The sequence below is a fragment of the Microplitis mediator genome, chromosome 3 (assembly GCF_029852145.1).
Source record: "Microplitis mediator isolate UGA2020A chromosome 3, iyMicMedi2.1, whole genome shotgun sequence".
NCBI classification, from domain to species: Eukaryota; Metazoa; Arthropoda; class Insecta; order Hymenoptera; family Braconidae; genus Microplitis; species Microplitis mediator.
In genome coordinates, this window is record NC_079971.1 from 22067506 (window position 1) to 22085978 (window position 18473).

Consider the following 18473-nt stretch of genomic DNA (forward strand, 5'->3'; position numbering starts at 1 on the left):
ATGTATTCTGTACATAAATCATCTATGATTCACATATTATCCATCTATCCGTCATATATGGTCCATTTTCATACATACTCCATATATAGTTATATATGTTTCATTTTTCATGGAAAATTATCGCGTTAAAAAAAAATCCTATCATTTTATAGAAAATGAGGGTAAAAAGTACAAATAAAATAATTAAAAAAATTTTTGTTATTTAAAATAACTTTAATTATAACGTTTTATAACAAATTATTATTGTTACTATATACATGACGCACATATCACAATTAAATACTTTACATAAAATAATTAAACCATACATTATATTATTATTATTCAGTAAAATCTGCACGAAAAAAATTCTAAAAAAATTTTTTTTTTCTTTTTATATATACTTCATTAACGACTAATTAATAAATATTTATTTATAAATTGTATGTATTAAAATACTTAAAACATAAAAACAATAAACTGTTTTCTTTTTTTTTTAAATAATTAAAAAAAAATGATACTGTAGATTACGAATTAATGACGTAGGTAATCCAATCAACTGTTTTAGCAACACGATGGTAAATACCCGGTTGTCCAGGTTGGGCGCACGAGTAACCGGCGGAAACTATACCAATAAGATACCATCTGCCGGTTTTTTCAAGCATCAAAGGACCACCGCTGTCACCCTGTAAGAGTTCATATTAAACAACATCCGATAATACATTTAATTATTCAAATATTTTTCACTAATAACAACAGTAATAATTATTATTATTATAATCAATGTTCTGTATCACCTGACATGAGTCTTTTCCACCACCGCGATACCCTGCGCACATCATCTCGTCGTAGATAACAACATTGATACCATTAGAGCGGTGCCATCGTTCGCAGACTCTATTATCTATCACTGGAACATCTACGGACTGTAGGGTTTTTGGTCTTAATCTCGAACCTTTATGACAATCAAAATTTTCTAAATTAGTAAATAAATTTTTCAAAAATTTTATTAATGAATACAATTATGAAGAAATATTTAGATAAATTAATAAAATAATTATTAGGGGTCGCAAATACAGTAGAAACTCCGTAAGTCGAACCTCGATAAGTCGAAAATCTCCTAAACTCGAAGAAATGTTTCATCCCCTTCCCTCCAAGCTCCAGAACCTCCGTTGCTCGAAATTTTGACCCTCTATAAGTCGAAATAATTAGTGAGTCCCTACAAGCTATTTCAGTACATTTTTACCCTCCATAACTCGGATACATACACTTGGACATCTTTATCTCGAATTTAAAATTATTACCGTATGTAAGTTAGGGTGGGCCGAAAATCCGCTTTTTTTTAATTTTCATTATTAATACCAAAAATATTTTTCTTTGTACCAAAAAAATTTTTCGGAAAACAAAAAAATTTTAGGTCGATATCTTAGGCTCGCCAAATCCCGCTAAAGTTAGAAGTTGTTTAAAATTTTTTTCCAACTTATTTTGCTCGGAAATTTAATTTTCTACAAAGAAGGCCCTATAATAAAATTATGTAAAGTTGATAGTTACCGAGATAATTGCAATTTTGCTCTAAAAAATAAAATTTTTCAAGATATTATCACTTTTTCAGGGTAAAATATGAATTTTATCATAAAAATTTCATAGGAAATTCGATTTTCTACAAAACAGACCTGATAAAAATTTATTTATAGTTGATAGTTACAAAGATAATAGCGATTCTTGGTGAAAGCCATCAAATAACGAGAAATGTGACTATCTAAACATAAAACTGCCAGTTTCTGAATAACTATAAATTTCAAGTTTTTACCAGAAGGCTAATTTTGTAAGAAATTTAATTTCCCATGAAATTTATATGATAAAATTCATATTTTACCCTAAAAAAGTGATAATATCTTGAAAAATTTCATTTTTAGAGCAACATCGCAATTATCTCAGTAACTATCACTTTTACATAATTTTATTATAGGATCTTTTTTGTAGAAAATTCAATTTCCGATCAATATATGTTGGAAAAAAAATTTTAAACAACTTCTAACTTTAGCGGGATTTGGCGAGCCTAAGATATCGACCTAAAATTTTTTTTGTTTTCGAAAAATTTTTTTTTTGTACAAAGAAAAATATTTTTGGTATTAATAATGAAAATTCAAAAAAAGCGGATTTTCGGCACTCCCTAATGTAAGTATCTTATTAGGATTACGTTCTACGAAATGGTAATGGAATTTATAGCTGACGTCAGGTTTTCTGTTGGTGATCGTAAAATTATCATTATACTTAGTTAGGATTCATAGCAATACACATCAATTTTGACAGCTCCTGCTGCCTAACTCGAAATCCTCTATAACTCGAAAACTCTATAACTCGAATTTTTTTGCCTCTCCCTTGGAGTTCGAGTTATAGAGGTTCTACTGTAATTCGTAGTTAGGAATTCGAATAGTCGGTCCGAATTTCAAACATTAAATTGTTAGCTTACATGTTATAAATCATGAAATTTTTTTCAAAAAAAATTTACCAATACTTCGAAAACCTACGAAAAATTTAAATTTCTAGTAATTTACCAGATTATTGGTAAATTTTGATTAAAATTTTTCATAATTTATCGTACTTGAGTTAAGAATTTAATATTCGAAATTTGAACCAAGTTTTTGAGTTCGAAATTTTACTAATTTTGGGAATTCTTTGATCCAAATTTTGAATCAAAGAATAATATTAATTCAGATCATAGTTAGCACAACTCTAATATAAATATATGTAGACATTAATTTTTGACCATTAAAATTTCAATAAAAAATAGCGCGAAGTTAATTTTTCAAAAATTGCAACCACTCAAACAATAAAACTATTCTTCGATCAGGAAATCTTTATTTTAAGTTTTCAAATGACTATATCTACTAAACTATTGACACTATGAAATTTTTCACTCATACTAAAATTATTGAAACTCAAATTTCCTACAACTTTGCGCCTCTTAAAAAATATCGTAAACTCAATCGTTTCAAAGTTACAGCCGTTTAAACTCAAATACTTTTCACTAACAAAATTCTTCTTGTTTTATCTTCAAACGACTATATCTTCTAAACTATTCGTCCTACGATTATTTTTACTGAAACCAAAATTGTAGGAAATCAAATTCCCTACAACTTTTATTTTAACAAAAAATAGCGTAAAGTTGATATTTCAAAAGTTACAGCCGTTTAAGCAATTAGATGTTTCATCCATAAAATTTTTTAGAGTTAGTTTTTTCAAAAATCAATTAAACAAAAATATTAATAATTTACCAGCTTGTAATGCACCCCAACCAGCAGCCCATCCATACTGTCCCAAAAAGTCTTCATTTTTATCCGGCAAACAGATCGGGGAAATATGAGGCATATAATGAACAGGCCGATCTAATCTCAGAACAGCGACATCAAATCTATCAGCCTGCGGCGTAAATTTGAAGTAAGGATGGACTCGGATTTCCCTTACGCCAAAAGTATAAGCCGGTAAATTTTCCGTCGCTGAATTGACGACATAATCACCCAAAGTGACCTGTACCTGCCTCGCCGACGCCCTGTAAAAAAGTTAACTCTTACAATTACATAACTCGTTTATTTAAGTGATGCAATACAAAACAACCATGAGTATCATGGTTTATAATGGCTTTTATTTTGACCATGACTATTGATAGTTTACTTAGCAACACAATGACCAGCCGTGACAACGTGGTAACGATTGACTAACGTCCCTCCACATCTACTTGATCCTATTCGTATGTAAGCCTAAAGGACAAAAGGAAATTACAGTTTAAGGTCAGACATATCCATGTAAATAACTTCCTTATATATTGTATAGGGTAAATATATATTATATATTGAAATAACTATGGTCAAAGTTTCAAGTTTGATGATTCATTGAAATGCAATCATTTGTTGCGTAAAAATCATTATTTGTCAACACAAAATGGTATGATAGTTATAATTATTCATTGATTTGATTCATTTTTGCAGAAAATTTAAAGGTATTACTGTCAGTTTTGGAATTACCGTTCGGAATTCAATGAAATTTGACAGATTAGTAGATAATGATAATTTTTGAAGAGCTATAGCTCTGTATACAAAAAAAATACATAAGATGAAACCTGTGATTTCTCATGTAGTTCAATGTCATATGTATGGAACTCCAAATTTTAATGGTTCTCTGTAGCTCTTGAAAAATTTAATTGAAGATTCTTCTTATCATTATTTACTATATGTAAATCTGGGTCAAAATATCTAGCCTCAATCTAGCTTCGTCGAACCCAAATAAGCCTCAATCCAGTCTCACTGAGTAAAAAAAGCATTTTGAGCCTCAAATGATGTTCAAAAAGCCTCGATTAGCCTCAAATGGTGAACAAAGAGCTTCAAATAATACTATTCGAATTTAAATTACAGAGTCGAGTAGTAGGTTCATTTGAGGCACATTGAGGCTTTTTGAACATCATTTGAGGCTCAAAATGCTTTTTTTACTCAGTGAGACTGGATTGAGGCTTACTTGGGTTCAATGAGGCTAGATATTTCGACCCGAGAAATTTCATTGAATTCTGAACGGTAATTCTAAAACCGACAGTACTAGCTTAACCCTAATCCCATTTCGCTGTTTTCAGCCGTAAACCTTGAACATGGGTCATTAGTGTCCGCCGCTCATCTAATTATGTTATTCTGTACGGAAATATCTGAAAAAATTCGTAAATTTTTTTTGGACTCCTCTATGCGATAGAGTTGTTGCCAGACCCGAAAATCGCTTTTGCAATAAACATTTTCATCAAAATTCGGAGGCATATAGTAGAATATTGAAAAGTTCATGGACATAGACGACCCATGTTCCAGGAATTAGGGTTAAATAGTTACCCAGGTAAAAAAGATTCGATATGTAGAAGTTTAGAATTTGGGACAGATTAGAACTTCAAGTTGAGCTTTTTTCGAACTTTGGGGATTTTGATTATGAAAAATACGAGTGATTTAGGACTTTTGCAGACGAATTTCAAGCTAGATGAGAATGATTTTGAAACATTTGTCAAAATGTATTTTTACTACATTTTTTCCTTGTTCCAAAAAATTTCGAAGATCTCAAATTTGAAAACTGTATAACATAAGAGAAAAATGTAGTCAATATACGTTTCCAAAATTTTAATTTGAAAACGTTCTTATTTGACTCAAAAAGTCCACGTGACGCAAAGGTCCGAATCAATCACATTTTTTTACTATTTAAGTCCAAAAAAGTAAACCTTTAAGTTCTCAAATTGTCTCAAATTTCGATGTTATTTTATCACATTAACGTTTAAAAGAAAAAAAATAAATCATAACTTTATAACATCCCCAATAGCCCGTCGTTAACAAGCTGACGTCAAAATGTGTAGGTTTTGCGTCAATCTGTCGTCTTAAGTAGATCTCAGCTTGGCGGCAAAAATTATAAAGTAAAATTTACTGTCTGCTTGATGTCGATTAAGTGCCAATTGACAGCAATTTTATGCTTTACAATTTTTGCTGCAAACTGACATCTGCGACAAAAAATTGACACGAAATTCCCTCGCTGTTTTACAATCATCTGACACCAAATTTTGGAAATCCAACTTTTGCCGTCAAATTGACGTCTCGCAAGTAATTTTCGGATAGCAACTGCAACTCCGGTTTCAGGGGATCATAGAATTTCTTCGAAAAAGAAAAAAAATAAAATAACATGATGACATTAAATACCTGCCAAGGAAAACTTCCAAAACCAGCGTCATCCCCTCCAACGATCCGTCTTTGAGCCGTTTGTTTGCTCGACGAAATTCCGCATTCTAAAAAAAAATTACCATCTAATAACAATCGAAATTCACGAAAATCCATATTTAGCCTCTAAAATGATCGCGAAATTAGCAGACAGTTAAAAATTTTCGAATTTTTTTTTCAACGACTTAATTTAAAAAAAATATATAAATAAAAATATGCACATGTAGAAAATTGAAAAAACTATAGGTGCAATTTTTTCAAATATTTTTTTTTTTATAATTTATTGTTTTAAAAAAAATCCAAAAATTATTAGACGTCGGCTAACTTCAGTATCATGCCTCTAAATACTTCATTAGACTTGGAGTAATTAATAAGAGTTAAGTTAATAATGTTATATATGATATATATTAAATGGGAAATTTGCTGTTAGCCAAATGTGTACATGCACTATAAAAAATAACAGTAAAATAAATGGCATGCATGACAATTGGCAACTTACGATGATCGTCACTGACATGTTCGGTGTTCGTACTGTCCGGCGAAGCAAGCTGGGGATGTAATAATTGTTCTCTAGGCGTTTCAATAAGATTATAATCCCCGGCAATAGCTTTAGCGTCTTTACGATGACAACAAGCGTACATAATACCACCACAACTTCCATCCAATAGCCCAGATGTCATCCAACACTTAAGAAAAAATTCACAGCTTCGTCCGTCTGAGCATAAACTGTCGTCACCTTCCCATGCTGGTTTTTTTTCGGTCCGCGATTTCTCTGTACACATAATATAATGGTATTTCTCTTCAACTAACATATATTCATCAGTAATTGTCTTGTTTTTGTATATAATATAAATATGTCATTGTCGAATTTAATAAATTACTCCAAGTCAATTGAATATTTGTCATGTAAGAAACAATTTTATTATTATTGTGTTGTAGTGTCGAAAATTTTTTGTCCTAGAAACCTTTTTTTCCGTGTAAAAAAATAATAATAATAATAATCTTAAATTCTTCGAAGATTATCGAGGTTAGTCAGCGTGACGTTATTTTGTAGCCTCTTATTATCAGTAAGTTTCATCATATTCTAACATCCGTTTTTTTTTTTATGACATCTGTTTACGTGAAAAGCTTTTCTACTGCGTTATTAGTTGGGATAATTACTGAAGGAAAATGAGAAGTGAAATGGGCAGAAATTGAAAATTATTTTTCTTATGATGGTTCTTTAAGATTTGGTGAATTACTCGGTAAGAGTTGAAGTTACAAAAAAATTTTGTAATCAAAAGTTGTAGAGCATCAAATTCTGCAGGAAAACTTTTTATGACTTTTTTGAATCCGGCGGTTTTTTGACATGGTAAGAAAAAAAGTAGTTTGGTTGCCCATTTTACCTCCTGGGGTATGGATGTAAAAATATGTTAGTGACACAAACAAGCGAAATTCAAACATTAATAATATTAAGGTAAAAATGACTATTTGTATCATACCGGTTTCAAGTTTTGGATAATCGGTAAAAATTTGTTTCCGTTGATCTGAAAAAATTTTTATTTTGTTTATTATTTTTGATTGGGGGAGGTCTGTTGCTGCAAGAGGCGATTGAGGTTGGGGATGGGAAAATTCAAATTTGAAAAATTCAAGTGCAATAGAAATTATTTTAACCGAAAATAATAAAATTTGTCTATTAAAATTAATCAGAAAAATAGTAATTTTTTAGAAAAGAATAATTTATTTTGTCGTAATGTTAAATTTTACAAAAGTATTCATTTTCGAAAGTTCGGAAATCCTGGAGTAAAATGAGATCATATTTTTGGTGAGCCCAGGAAAAGTTGATCAGTCCGGACTATGGAAATTTGAAATTTTTACACTGAAAAATTCCCAACAAATTTTACTATGGGTGCATAGTAACACCGGACTATAAGAAAATTGATTCAAAATTTACAAGTGTCCCATGGTAAACGTATGCGCAGACAACACGATTGTGGCCTATGCGCATACGTTTGCTATGGGACACTTGTAAATTTTGAATCAGTTTTCATATAGTCCGGGGTTACTATGCACCCATAGTAAAATTTATTGGGAATTTTTCAGTGTAGGCAAAAAAATAAAATTTTATACTACTAGCCCATTTTATGTCAGTCAGTTTTCGCTAATTTTTGATAAAATAATCCAGTTAACAGACTCTTGGAAAAAAAAGAAAATTCATTCTGAAAATTTGAAGTCGCCACTCTGTCAGAGCTGACCAAGTTGCCTCACTCTTTTCTAATTTCCACACACTGTAACTAAGCATTTTTAAACAAATTTTTCCGTCTCATTTTGCTCTGGACACCGATCAAAAGTATCGTGTCCCATTTTGGCCCAGGTTTTATTATAAATTATTAATCCTCAATTTTTACTTATTTCCTAAAAATTATTTCATCACGAGAACTTGAAATTGATTGAAAAAAATTACTCTATCATGAATAAAAATTTAATAAATAAATGTATGCCTCAATTTATTGCGCGCGCATTTAGTCCCGCCATTTTGTCAACTTGACTCCATTTTACTGCACTTGGATTTTAAATTTCCTATCAATACTTTCCATGTATTCTTCATCTAAATTTTACAATTTTCATATATTTTCTAACCTCATCTAATAGTCTTATATTTATTCAATCAAAAATTTCGACTACCCGCTATAAGCCTCTTTAATTTCGTAATTCTAAACATCACATTTACGTTTTATCACACGTCGTTACCTTGATTTTTCTAGTGCTTATGTGCTAAAGTCTCCGTGAAATGTCGATAGTAAATTTTCATTTTCTGTTTTTTCGATTCATAGCTTATAATTTTGGAAATTCTAACGAAGGCTTATAAGGGGCAGTCTGGTACAAATCTCAAATGAGTAATCAAGTAGGGGAAGTTTGGGCTCCTAGTAACTGCTGATTAAAGGGTAGAGGCTTATTAGGGGCAGACTTATAACGGGCATTCGTGTGCTGATTTGACAAATAAGATCCCAAAAAAAAATTTTCTCAACCCGGGCAGCAATCGAACCTCCTTAGTATTAAAGTATGTGAATATAAATATGAAAAATTTAGTAATTAATAAAATATAAATAAAAAAATACCTCGAAATTCATCATCAACTTCAGGCGACAATTGATTCGTTTGGAAAAAAGATGAACCAACTCCACTGGCAGGAAATGTTGGAAAGTCATCACGGAATATTAATCTGGGAGATCTATGGGCCAAAACAGGTCTCGGTGGAAAGTTTTCAATGGGCGATCGCCAAAATGATGATTTCGCCTGGCGCCAGACAGACGGCGCCGGTTGAAACGACTGGACTGGAGAAAATCTTGCTATCGGGTAACCGATTCTCGCGCTAATTCCCGGTGGATTATTTTCGAATAAATAATTACCAGCTGACGGATACCTTACGAATCTTTTTCTTCGTGTTGATAAATGTGGAACATTATTAGTGCGGTTTTTTGTATCCGTTATATTACTATCTGATTGATTTGGTGACTGGCCATTAGTTAGATAAATAAATTCCATTAAGGTCAATATCAGTGCCATTTTATACCATTTACATTTTATCGGCATCATTGTAATTCTGTAAAGTATCAAAAGTTTGTTAATTAAATCGACAGTTATATCAATGACTGATGACTTTTTTATTTTTTTTATCAAATTAAAGTTTCAATTTATTCATTAAGAATTTTTATGATCCGCGACTTTCACTCCTGTTCATTTAAATTGCGACAGTAATTAGTTTTTTCAAATAATTTGTAGTAATTATAAATAATTAATTGCTTACAAGTATTAATAAATACAATTGCTCATTAATAATATTTAATTATAGAAAAGGCGGGACAAGACAGAATATTTGAATAATTAAAATTTTGATATATATTTTTTTTATTGTGATTATTATAAAAAAAAAAACAATTTTCGACTACTTGAACTCTTTTGCTAATAAGAAAAAAAAAATTTGATTTAAAATGTAAGGTCGGAATTTGCAAAAAAAATTTGAATTTAGAAATTATTTTCAAAGTCTGTGAAAATAATTGAGAGAAGAGAAAAACTTCTTAAGGTAAAAATTAAGTTTAGGGACAATAAATACTTTCAAAAAAGGCATAAAAATTTTTTTTTTTGCTCAATCGCTTAGAAATGATTTGAAATGAATATTTTGGTAATAGAAAAATTTTAAACCAAAAAGGCCTATAAATATATATAAGCCTTTTTGCTTTTAGGCACAATGATCATTAATGCCAAAAAGCCATATAAAAAAAAAGTATATAACCATGAGGTTAAACCCATGAATTCAAATTTAAATATACTAAGGGAAAAAGTTAAAGTCAAAAAAAATTTTGAAATTTTTCAATGAGTTTTGAGTAGCTGTATTTATGTGGATAATGGTCGTATCGTGAATTTAAAAAAAAAAAAAAAAAAACATTTTGAAGCTCGACGATTCTAATTTTCAGATTTTTTGATGAAAACTTTTTAGGAGCCACTTATCGCTTTAGAATCACGAAATTGATCAAAAAACAAAATTTTAAATATTAATGCCGAAATGGGCTACAACAGCAAGCATATGCCTTTTTGGCATTAATTTTATTTTTCATTTTTTAGTTAATGCTCAAAAGGCGCATAAATAAAAAATCATTAAAATATTAAATTCATTAATTTTTTGTTAATAAATATTTAATTGAATCAATTCGTTGATTTTTTATTTATACGCCTTTTTGGCATTAGCTAAAAAATTAAATTAATGCCAAAAAGGCATATGCTTGCTGTTATAGGCTATTTTGGCATTAATGTTTTAATTTTTATTTTTTGATCAATTTCGTTACTCTGAAGCGATAGGTGAATTAAAAAAAAATTATATGCCTTTTTGGCATTAGAGACGCGATATAATGAAAGTAAGGGTGATCAGGGCACGACGGCCCCCCTAAGCCGCTAATTATTTTTTGTGGCTTTTGAGCATCGGGTACAAGTATTTTTGATCGATTTCGAAGGAATTCATTATGATTTTACCGTAATTTGAAAAACAAAATTTTTCATTCTGGCACGACACCCTCTCTCCCCCTTCAAAAATCTGCATGGCATTCATTCAAATCCTATATTTTTCCGGGATATATAATTTTTTTTGCGACATTGCAATGACAATTGCCATGAAAAATGTTGTAGACTCAATTTTTTCTCTTTTCTGAGACATGACTCCCCAATTATTGTTTAAAACACTTTGTTTATTATAGAAAATTGGCTTTTTAAGGCTGGAATAAGATACTGCACTATCTATTATAGAAGGATTTTTCTTTAATTTTTTTCGGGGTCCGTTGTGGCCTAGAGATATTTCGTATTGCTCTGAAAACTCGTCTCTATATTTAGATATCATATTTTGTTTGAATTGTTAAAGACACTCGACAATTGATGAAGTTCGCAATCACCAAGGCTGACTTCGGGTCATTATACTAAATAACGAAAAGAAACGATAATAATTGTTTATAATAACTTCGGAAACCACTCAGCCGATCGATCTGAAAATTTATTAATGTACCGCTCAGTAAATTTTTTCGATTGCCGCAAGGAGCAATTGAATCGGTCAATTTGTTCGAGAAATATCAATTACGAAAGGCCTTACATACAATTTACTGATTTTATCATTATTTTTTAAGTGAGTAAATATCTTAAAACTACTGATTCGAACGCCTCTGAAATTCAATTATTTCAGTCTCGAAATCCTATTGATTGCCGCCAAAATCATTCTAATCTTTTCTTAATGGTTTCAAAATACAACTTGAAAAAATACATAGGTAATAATTATATCTTTACCTGAATTTCATGTTTTCAATTCAATAATTTTAATATAAAGAAAAGATCATATTTTCGCGCTTGAGTTAATCAGTTTATCTATAAGTATTTTAGGGCTTATCAAAACTTTTTTGAGTTACGTTTATGAAAAATGAAATTTTAATAAGTTTACAATTATCATTGTTTCTAGCCATTTTGAATAAATTATTGTTGTAATTTATTATTTTATTGTTGTTGTTATTTTTGTTGCTTTTGTCGATCTTGTAACATTTCTTTATTGTTTATTGTTGTTGCTGTTGTTTTATTGTGATGGTTGTTATTGGTGATGTAGTTGTTGTTCTTTTTGTTGTTGTTATTATTGTGGTTGTTGTTGTTGTTGTGGTTGTTGTTGTTGTTGTGGTTGTTGTTGTTGTTGTTTTTGTTTTATTGTTATGGTTGTTATTGGTGATGTAGTTGTTGTTATTGTTGTGGTTGTTGTTATTGTTTTTGTTGTTATTAATGTGGTTGTTGTTGTTTTTGTTTTATTGTTGGTGACGTAGTTGTTGTTGTTGTTGTTATTATTATTGTGGTTGTTTTTTTTTTGTTTTATTGTTGGTGATGTAGTTGTTGATGTTGTCGTTGGTGTTGTTGTTATTATTGTTGTTGTTTTTTTTTGTTTTATTGTTATGGTTGTTGTTGGTGATGTAGTTGTTGTTTTTTTTGTTGTTGTTATTGTTGTGGTTGATGTTGTTGTTGTTGTTATTAATGTGGTTGTTGTTGTTTTTGTTTTATTGTTGGTGATGTAGTTGTTGTTGTTGTTGTTATTATTATTGTGGTTGTTTTTTTTTGTTTTATTGTTGTGGTTGTTGTTGGTGATGTAGTTGTTGTTCTTTTTGTTGTTGTTCTTGTTCTTGTTGTGTTTGTTGTTGTTTCTGTTGTTGTTATTGTTGTTGTTGTCATTTTTGTTGTTATGATTGTGGTTGTTGTTGTTGTTGTTGTTGTTGTTGTTGTTGTTGTTGTTGTTGTTGTTGTTGTTGTTGTTGTTGTTGTTGTTGTTGTTGTTGTTGTTGTTGTTATCGTGGTTGTTATTGTTTTTGTTTCGTTATTTTTGTTTCTAATTTTTTTGTTTTTACAGTTATTGTTTTTTTTTGTTTTTACAGTTATTGTTATGCACAATCATAATAATTGACTAATTAATTCTAAATTTTACTAATTAAATTTAATTATAATTTACATACTTTTTTAACCATTAAAACAAATAACTCTTATTATTTTCTTAAATTATACTGTAATTTCATTTTACCATGAATATTAAATTCGACCATTTTTAATATTCCACTATGGTTTTCTTTACTCTTCCGTTAATTCAAATAAAATTTTTCATTCAACTATAAGCTTCTATCTATCCACATAATTTAATATCTAAAACTACACTAACCAAATTGAATACAAAGTAATAGATAATCTTTTAAACGCATTGTAAAATAGTCTTTTACGTCACTGGTGACTTCGTAATGGAGTGAAAGTAAAAAGGCATCTCATCATCCGAGTACACACAAATTATATTATTTTCTTTTTTTTACGTTAAACGACTTTAAGAAATGAACACTCAGCAAAAATCGTCGTTTATTATTTTTAAATTGGATTTTATTACTTTAAGACGTAATTTTTTTTATCTTTTCTTTATACTTAATACAAAAATGAAAAAAAAAAAAATATTCATGAGTATCAAATGTTCATAATAACGAATAGAAACTCAATAAATCTATATGACGAAGAAATAGGGAAAGCGATGTATCATTGGCTACAAAACTGGTTGAAGGCTTTAACAACAAGGGAAAGTGGCAATAGGCTCGTCTTCCTTTTCTTTATCACATATACATACATACATATATAATATATACACAGACATAAAAATGTGACGGTGATGATGAATAAAAGTGAGTCCCACACATCTTTAGTTCCACTCACGATATATATATGTATATATTACAACAACCATTGATGACATTTTTTATGTGGTTATAAATAGCGAATCATTTCGTAACCGTGTACTGTAAATTTTACCAATCCGGATGTTGACTTTCACAAAATATCGGTAATCCCGGAATCATATCGTCATTTTTTTTTCTTTTTACTTATCTACCATTATATATATGACGTTAACTATTATTTCTTAACATATTTGTTTATTTTTCGTTATGTAATTTTTTTAATTTTCATTTTCATTTTCATTTAAAATACTTGTAGCTTCGGCTTTAAATCTTATCTAGTCAATGACCTTTCAAATATTTTTTCCTCACCCTATGTCTACAATAGAACCAGTTTTTGAAGCCTCAAATATTTGTTTTGAGCAATTGTTTAACTGCTCGAAAATGAGATCAATGGTATTTTTTGAGGTAGGACTAAATGGGTCAACTCAAAAACTATTTAATTTTTTTTTTTCTGTTAATTTTATATTTAACGCATTTACTTGGAAATTGTGAAATAAATCTTATTGTTTGCATCAATTTATGTCAAAATATGAGAAACTTTTATCCATGTTTTTTTTTTTTTTTTTTTTTTTTTTTAAGAACTTAATATAAATTAAATTAAATGATTTTTACATTTTCAAGGTCCAGCTCTCAGTCAGTTTCGAAAACGGAAAAAAAAAAATCCACAAAATTTTAGCTCTTGACTTTAACAGTACCACGTGTCATGGAATTTTTTTTTTTGACCCTGGACCCACTGAAAAATTTCATAAGCTCTAAATTGATAGTTTATCTATTTAACTAATGCCGCATTGGCGACATTTTCAATTTGAATTGAATATCGTCGATAAATTAAATTTTTTGATTACATGTATTTTGGAAATATCGACAAGAAAAAAATAAGGAAATTTAATTAAATTTAAAGACTTTACAAATTTGTATTAGAATATATTTTAATTAGTCAAGAATTTTTGACGAAATAATTAATTTATTAATTTGCGTCTACAATAAATTATTTTCTAATACAGTAACTGACAACTAAAATTTTGAAAATTAAAATTTTTTCTCAATTTCAAAATACGAAGAAAAAACATTTACTCGATGTAGAGCTTAATTAGTTAATTACTGTGTGAAAAAAAAATTTTCACTACCCGGGTCAAAAATAAAATTTGATGTAGACTTGGTTTTCTAAGTTGAAATTTCGAGCCTTTTTTCACAAGACAAACGACTTTTTTTTACGAAGATGAAATACATTGAGTTTCCGCCCTGATTTAGACTTAACTGGCTTACTTACACAGTTGAAAAATTTGTGTTAAATTTAACACAAATCACATGTCCCAAACGGTCTACTCAATTTTTTGTGTTAATTTAACACATTATACTTGTGTCAAACAATAATACAGGTTCAAAACTTTTTGAGATCAGATAACACATTCAACTTTGGTTAAATATACACTTGACGGTGTCAAATAATTGACACAAAATATTCAACTATTGAATTTTCATACACAAGAACACAAAATTTTCAACTGTGTAGTAACGATTTAAGACGAAAAAATCTAAATCAAGTCGAAATTGACTTGGTTCTGACTTATTCGACTTAAATTATAACGCGAAAAAGTCAAAACTAAGATAAAACGTGAAAAAAAAAATTTATACCACAAAATACTGCTTGTTTTTGAGTTGGTTGATCAAGTCTACAGTAACGTGAATGACTATCGTGTTCGGAGTGAAGACGAATAAGTTCAAACAAAGATGAAAAAAGTTCTAAAAGTTGACAAAAATTTAATTCAAGTCAAAAAAATCGAGATCTTATCGAAAAATCGTCGGCAAGTTGATAACTTCAAAAGCGAGCCTGAATCAAGTTTTATTTTTGATCCGAATCTATCCCATATATGTTTTATATATGAGCATATACGTACACTCAAAAAAAACCGGTGTAAGTCTACGCTACCCCGATGTTAAATTTAACCCCAGATGAGGCCATATATGATGAATTTTTCCCGGGAAAAACTTTTGAAACTAATAAAATAGCAGCCAGTTTAGTTCACTCAGAGAAATTTCAATTCGCAGTAGCGAAAATACTTCAACCAAAACGTTTTGTTGAGTGCTTAGATGAGCGTTTAACATTGCATGTCATCAGATTAGTTACTGTGTAATTACAATCACATTTCTCTCTACGTAGCACTTTTAATAATAATATTCATTATACCAACTACATATCAATTTGAAACTGATGTAAATTGATTTAAACTCAGGTATTGTAATTTTAGTTTAACAGATACAAAGTGACAGTAGCAAATTTTGACATTTAATTACCAGGTACCTAAAGACTTGAAAATTAAAAAATGGGTAAAATTAATTCATGAAAAATATATAGTTAGTGGTTATAAATTTTTCATCAATTAAATTCACAAATTTATTCATTTTCAAAGATCTTTAGGTACACCCCGTATTTAAAAAAAATATATACGGGCAAATTGCATACATGAGACATATATATTGTATATATGCAGATTTGCCCAGATATATATTTTTTTCGTACACAGAAAAAAAGAATTTCTTGGCGCAAAAAATATTTTGTATTATGAAATGAAGACAAAAAATTTTCTTGGCTCAAGAATTTTTTTCTCGCCTAAAAAATTTTTTTCTTGTTCCAAGAAAATTTTATTTTACCCCAAGAAAAGTTTTGTTTTCACTTTATAATAAAAAAAATTTCTTGGGTCAAGTAAAAATTTTCTTAGAACAAGAAAAAATTTTTTGCGCCAAGAAATCCTTTTTTTCTGTGTATGGGGCAGAAAATTTTGGTTTTCAATTTATAATGCTAAAATTTTCCAGGGGTAAGTAAAAATTTTTTGTGCCAAAAAATTTTTTTTTTCTGTGTACCCGAACATTAAATGGACCTCAGTCAACAATTTTGGCCCGTAATCTTTCTATTAATTTAGAGCAATTCAAATTTTTTGATACAAAGAAAAAAAAAATTACGGCTCCTGTTCTTTTCAAAATTCACTTTCAATTTTGAGGAAATTTTTATTTCAATATTTGTAACCAATGGAAAGAAAAACCTTCAAAAATTCAAAAACGTCCTTCTAAAGACCATTCATATTTTCAGTGGAAAAAATGACCTAATTTTCAAAAAAATAAATTTCGACCCAATTTAAAAAATAACAATAATGACCTTGGACAAATTATATATCTATCAGTAGGTCATTAACTCATTGCCTTATCACTATCATTGAAATAAACAATTTCCATAAATATAATAAATATAATCTCGCTATTAGTAACTCATAAATCATAATAATCAATTTTACGCGCGTATTAGCATAAAAAAAATAATAATAATAAATAAACAAGAAATACTACTACAGGTAGACAAAGAAATAAAACAAGAAGTGAAAGTGCATGTGTCTTTATATCAAGGAACAAGGATTGAAGTTCACGTTCACGTTCACATTCACGCTCTTATGATTCAGTTTATATATTTACCGCAATTCTAATGGTCATACATATTGACTTCCTCTTTCAATAGGTCATTTTTCCGATACCGTCTATTGTTATTTTATATACTTATGTATAGACATATTTTCATATATTTTGTTTAATTATTTTTTAAAATCTATAAGACATGCGAACTTTCACCCGGTCTCTTAGGAGATGCATCGCTTGAAAGTAATATATCTTTCTCTTTTCTATCTGTCTACATCAATATATATGTATGTATATGTATATAAAAAAATATATGTATATTTATATATAAATGTTTAGGAAATGAACGTGAAAGTACAGACCTTTAAATTGTTAATTTAAATTTAGTACCATAAAATCATACGAGATTTGTTTGTACAAAAAATAACATTTTAGTAAAGGGACTCAACTTTGATGTCATGAAAGAGAAATTTATTAATTTTTTTTCAGACGATTGGCAGCGCTTTCGATTTCTTTCCATCTGGGGGATTACACGTTTGTTTAATTTATGCCGAAAGAAATCTTTTATGACTTGCTACTTAATTCCCGTATAAATTTTTATATAAAAAAAAAAAAAAAAAATTGTTACTAGTCCCTTCTCTCAATCATTTTATTAATTCATTTTGTTTTCCTTTTTTTTCATTTGTGGCCTTGAAACAATGCTCTTTATGCTCTGATTAATTTAATCCTTTTTTTTCTTAATCTCACATGTACGAATAACTTTCCATTGTGTAACGGATAATTTTTTTTTTTATATAAAATAATTAATAAAAAATTACTTACTTTGTTAACTTAATTTTTTAATTTTATTGTAAGTCCAAAATTTTTTTTATTTAAATTCCTCAATTTTATTTAAGCCACCAATTAAATTACATTTCGCGGGAAAAAAATTTAAATTCGAAAATAAATTAATTTATTATTATTCACTTCCATAAAAACATTAACTTTTTTTCTTCATATTTTAGTATTTAAAAAAAAAAAAAAAAAAAAAAAAAAAAATTAATTATTTTTAAAATTCAATCTTTTTAACATCACATGCATTTTTACACTAATTATTCAAATTCACTGCAAAATCACTGATCACGATCATTGGCTTCGCCTCGAATTTTTTTATTTTTTGAAATTTTGGAGCAAGTAAATTTTTGACAGGCCGAGGCGAAGCCGCGAGTCCGCGAGTTTTAAAATAAATGATATTTTTGAATGAATAAATACAAAATATAAAACCGATCCGATCCGATCCGATACAAATGGACTCGGTTGTACTTAACTTGCTAGTGGCTTAACCAGCAGTACCCACTATACCACAACACGATATACAACCAAACGTTACAAGACAACACGGACTAGCTCTCACTTTCTCCGACGAAGTAGTTTCATTTTGGTTGCTATAAACTCTCTCGTGACTCTCTTCTCCCACTATTATGGTTATATTTCTTCCAAACAATAACAATAACGATAATAATAACAATTTTTTTTATGTTAATTAATTATTTTAATTTTATTATCGATATTACGAGCTAATAACAATTATAACACAGTTAAATAAATTAGGTTCTATAGA

General features: G+C 29.0%; 1 protein-coding gene across 3 annotated transcripts; it reads right to left on the minus strand.

Annotated features, from left to right (window-relative positions):
• Positions 1–220: 220 nt before the first annotated feature.
• On the minus strand, positions 221–18249 carry LOC130665559 (testisin-like). Of its 3 annotated transcripts, XM_057466008.1 has the most exons (9): positions 17696–18249; positions 8810–9294; positions 7193–7237; positions 6211–6483; positions 5694–5779; positions 3655–3740; positions 3258–3532; positions 777–934; positions 222–665 (listed from the first exon to the last, which is right to left on the minus strand). In XM_057466008.1, exons 2-9 carry the CDS (start codon positions 9285–9287, stop codon positions 507–509), a joined length of 1560 nt encoding a protein of 519 aa, XP_057321991.1. In that variant the 5' UTR covers positions 9288–9294; positions 17696–18249; the 3' UTR covers positions 222–506. The 3 variants fall into 3 exon arrangements, with proteins under 3 accessions (XP_057321992.1, XP_057321991.1, XP_057321993.1); XM_057466009.1 differs by lacking the exon at positions 7193–7237 and having other exon boundaries at positions 221–665; XM_057466010.1 differs by lacking the exon at positions 6211–6483 and having other exon boundaries at positions 226–665; positions 17696–18246.
• Between the last annotated feature and the right edge of the window lie 224 nt (positions 18250–18473).